This window comes from Sorghum bicolor, chromosome 9 (assembly GCF_000003195.3).
Source record: "Sorghum bicolor cultivar BTx623 chromosome 9, Sorghum_bicolor_NCBIv3, whole genome shotgun sequence".
Lineage (NCBI taxonomy): Eukaryota > Viridiplantae > Streptophyta > Magnoliopsida > Poales > Poaceae > Sorghum > Sorghum bicolor.
In genome coordinates, this window is record NC_012878.2 from 49064752 (window position 1) to 49069243 (window position 4492).

Consider the following 4492-nt stretch of genomic DNA (forward strand, 5'->3'; position numbering starts at 1 on the left):
TATAAAAGACGCTTAACCACTCCTACTTTAGTCAGCATGAAAGCACCACTTCAATTGTAAGACAAATATATAAGTTGCGGTACAAACACCATATACACTGGTATAGCAAATTGTACCAAGAACCCCTGTGAGGGTCAAAATAGAATCCTATAGTCAATATGATATGTTTGGGTCTTCACAATCTAAATGAACATGCCATTTATGCTACCTAGTTTCAAACACTGCTATCATCAGTCATCACGAGAATTGGCCAACCGAACGGACTGAGAAACTCAATTCAATGTTCACTGAATATACAGGGAAGAAGAAAAGGAACTTCAAATGGTTTGGAACCACAATTGATCTCATGGGCATAAATCACTGTAAAGGAAATACACAGTGCTAACATATAGGAAACTCCTACATTTTCTGGATAATAAAACATAAGTTGCACAACGCCACCACATAAAACATGATATATTCTTTTAACTTCTTTTCTGGAAGGTAGATGAAACACATATACAAGTTTTAATGGGAATAGTCAAACAAATAAAAAATTAAAAAGAAAAATAAAAGAAAAACATGTGTGCCTTCTTCAGAAGGACCCCAGTAAAAACACTGTACTTGAAGCAAGAATAAGCATGTCAGCCAAGCCGAACTGTGACAAAGAATCAGTAAGTTACTATTATAGCAAGTAAAATATAAGCAACACCTGCATTTCAACCATGATAGATTCAATTTTCTCCCTTCATTTTTCATGCACAACGATTTCACAGAAAGATGACTTATCTCGGCCAACAGTCAAGGTACACAAGCACGGTTCGATACACAAAGTAAAACTTTTTCAACCAACTGCAACTGAGACCAAAACAAGAAAAGAAACAAATGACAGCTTTTACTTTTTTTTTATTCAATGGCCTCTTACCTACAGGGTAGGGGAAACTAGGAAGATCCTCCCCTGCAGAAAGTAGGCCACTCATATGGACGAGGTGATGGAGCAGGATCCATCGGATGGTTACTGTCATGCAACCCTGCGATGCCTGCAGCACTGAGGTTCCCAGGTGTCCTTGTTGATCTGCCACCCATGAACATGGTTGACCATGTGTCCGACAGCCGCTCGCTCTTTGCTGCTGGGTTCAATAACGTTGTGTCGACGCTCCAATCTACTGAGGTGTAGTCATAAGGTGCTGGCCCATTGGTTCTCCAATCAGAATGAGGCATTGCAGAGGACGACTCAGATGAATTCCACCCTCTAAATGCCCCCAGTGATGACGCCACAGAACGGGAAGATGATGTACTTCCAGAACTCCATGTGCCACCCCAACCATTGGCAGCCAGCTCTATAGGATTAGAAACAAAACTTTGTTGATGGTTTGCATGTCCAAACGACCTGGCAGAACTAACACTGTCCAAACTCATATTCCTTAGTCCATGACCTAAGCCCCCATTCAACATCATATCCACACCAGATGCGCCATTTAAGAACCAATCCCTTGCAGATTGTTCTGACGCAGACATACTATGGCTAGTGGATGGTAGGCTCTGCCTGGTACCTGCAGATTGAGGACGCTGCATTACAATTACTGACTCTCGCAAGCTTCCATTGGGCATCGAACTTTTCACCTCATTGGTTCCTGCCACATGCCGCATGTCTGACTTCAGTTGTGGCACTGCAACAGGCAAAGGAGACGATGCCACATAAGGAACTGACGGAATCGAGTTGGGATTGAGACGTCTCTTCTCAGGTTGAACAAATTGCTGACGGCCCAAATCTGGCTTCATTGGTGTTACCAGTGGCTGAAAACCTTTAATTGCAGGTTCCTTTGGACCACTACCATTCATCAAAAGCTTATAGTTTATGTCTTTCTCCTCTCTTCTCATCTGCTGAGATCCTACTGATGAAAATCCATTTGTTTGAGGCCTTGCAGCGTTCTGTGCAAGTACAACTTGCTGCTTGTTAGGCAAGCCACTTGAATCGCCAGATCCCTCAGGCTTTGGTGGGACTGCAGTTGATTCTTGCTTGTGTGTCTTCAAGACCTCCTCAGCCCTTTCTAGATCACCTTCACAGGAAACAACTGCTCTTTCAACTTCTTGCTTTGTACACTTATATTTTGCCTCCAAGCTCACAATCTTTGAAAGCTCATCAGCTATATCAATCTTCAAGTTAGCTCCAGACTGTTGATCAGCTGCAAGTTGTTGCTTAGCTTCCTCACTGCCATCAAAGTTGCAGAGCCAGGTAACAGACTCCTCAACGCAACCCTCATTCTGTATAAGGGCCATTGTTGCTTGATCTGCTGAGAAACCCATCGCAACAAGCTTCTGTGCAAGTGACTCCAATTTTCTGGACATAAGGTATCCCTTGCAACGCTCGTGCAATTCTTGGGCACGCCTCTCCTTCTGTCTTTGATGCTTCTTCTCATTTTTCTGTCTGATCTTCTCGCGTTTATCAATATCACATCCAGGAACAGAGTCTACCCGAGACGCAGTACTGGTTGGTTTTTCCTTTGGATCTTCTGACTCACCAGAGCAGCTACCATTGTTGGAGGCACAATCAAAATCCCCTGTACCATGGGAGCTGCGAGAATGCTCATCAATTTCATCTGTATTCCTGAATTTATCGATGCCTTGGCTACCCAACAAAGAGGCTGATGGTTCCAGAACATGGAACTTTCCAGAGAGGTTGTTATAAGAACTTGCAAGCGTACCATTTCCCATTGGTTTTGCAGCAACCTTGGGTTGCTCTTTTGCAACTTTTGCAGCTGATCTGTCTTTTGACTTGGACTTGGATGCAGAAGGCATTTCTGACAAAGTGATTACACTGCCTATACCTGCGATGAATTTTGCAAAAGAAAAAAGGTTAGCACTCTAAGATAACATGTGTAAAGTACTGATCTTCTTCTTGGCCAATGAGGCGAGTTCAATCATAACAAATACAGAATATCGATATCCAAGTAAAAAAATAATAACTACAAATGTAAAGTACATATCTAATGAAACATAAGAAATACAAACAGCTAGGCCAACTCAGACAGCTGTTTTAAGGAAACACACCATGCAACATGATCCATATTCCTGCTAAGCTAACAGCAAAAAAGCAGCCTGACATCCTGATAACAAATGAACGCCATGTTGCTGTTACACGACAACTACCGCAGGTCTCCCATGCCAAAAAGAACTAAAGCAGAGACATTTTGGCTCCAATTTCATTTGACATGCAACCTCCATCCACTAATGATGTTTTGTTTTAGTTGTTTTTCTGCAGCAAAGAAATTGTGTTTGTTTCAACCTCCCATGTCCCATTACCAAGCAACAGAAAACAACCTTACCAACATAACAACAGAACTAAAGCAAGTGATTACTAAATCGTTACAGAATCAGAGAATTCTAACTCATGGGATTAGCTCGAGTATATTCGCTTATTTTCCGTTTGCCATCAGATTATAGAATCAAAACAGCAATCTTAAAACTATTTTTTTTGAAAGACCAACTTAAAACTACTATAACCAGAATTTTGGCTGAATGAGCGTTTTGCATCTATTAGCCTCCAGAAAAAACTGCCTTTACATTCCAAATCCCTTGAATTCCAAGACCTAATCATCAGCCAGTAGATAAGAAACCAAAAATTCCCTTTTCACGAGACTGTACAGCGTACTCATCCATAGCTTCACCAGCATCCTGACACCGAGACGACCCGCCCGCAAATCCCCGCGCGCCATCACCTGCGCCCCAATCGAATTCCCCGGAAATTCTCGGCGTGGGGCGTTCTTCCATGCCCATGCGCGCATGATACGCCCGCCAGGCCGCCACGGTCATCCACACCGCGCAATCACGCGATCCCCCCTGCAGCCCGAGAGGGCCGTTCCCCGTCGGAATTCCACGGGCGCGCGGCTCCCGCGCACGCTCCAGCGCGCGTTGGCATTCCCGCGCGTCGGCGGATCAAACCATGGCGCACCACCGGACTCCACGCCCGAATCGAATCGAACCGAACCAGCGTGGGGATCATAGATGGAGGGGAGGAGAAACAGGGAGCGGAAGGAAAGGGCGGGGAGACGAGGAGCTTACCCGGCGCCGAGGGAGAGGCGTAGGGTTTTGGCCTGCGGGCGGCGGGGATCGGGGGAGGGTGAGGGGGAGGGGGCGGCGAGGATTGGGGACGGGGGGCGAGAGCCTTCTAGGGTTTGGTTGGTTGACGCGGGTGTGGTGGCCGGGTGGGGAGGAAATGGAGACGAAGCGAGACGGGACGAGGCGGGCGGGCGAGCGAGAGACCAGAGCCGGGACGGAAGGAGGCCGCGCAGGCGCAGGCGCAAACCGACGAGCGATCGGGTGGGTTTCGGGTTGGCGTTGGCCTCTTGGGCTGCGATCCCGCGCTGGTCTATTGCGTTCCGCGTGTGGTGGGGGTGGGACGGCGCGTGCGTTCCTGCGCGGGCGTGGATCGGATGGGAAAGGGGCGCCCGCGACCGCGAGATCCTCGAACTTTTTTTTATTTTCACTTTTGTATATTTTTTTTCTAGAAATT

At 46.3% G+C, this 4492-nt stretch overlaps 1 protein-coding gene across 1 annotated transcript; it reads right to left on the reverse strand.

The window, feature by feature from the left end:
• On the reverse strand, window positions 693-4225 carry LOC8085127. Its single transcript, XM_002441044.2, has 2 exons — window positions 4042-4225; window positions 693-2807 (listed from the first exon to the last, which is right to left on the reverse strand). The coding sequence occupies exon 2, from the start codon at window positions 2776-2778 to the stop codon at window positions 922-924; it is 1857 nt and encodes a 618-aa protein (XP_002441089.1). The 5' UTR covers window positions 2779-2807; window positions 4042-4225; the 3' UTR covers window positions 693-921.

Excerpts from the sequence above, each read along its gene's own strand:
- LOC8085127 (XM_002441044.2), bottom strand. The coding sequence starts at position 2,778 with ATGCCTTCTGCATCCAAGTCCAAGTCAAAAGACAGATCAGCTGCAAAA.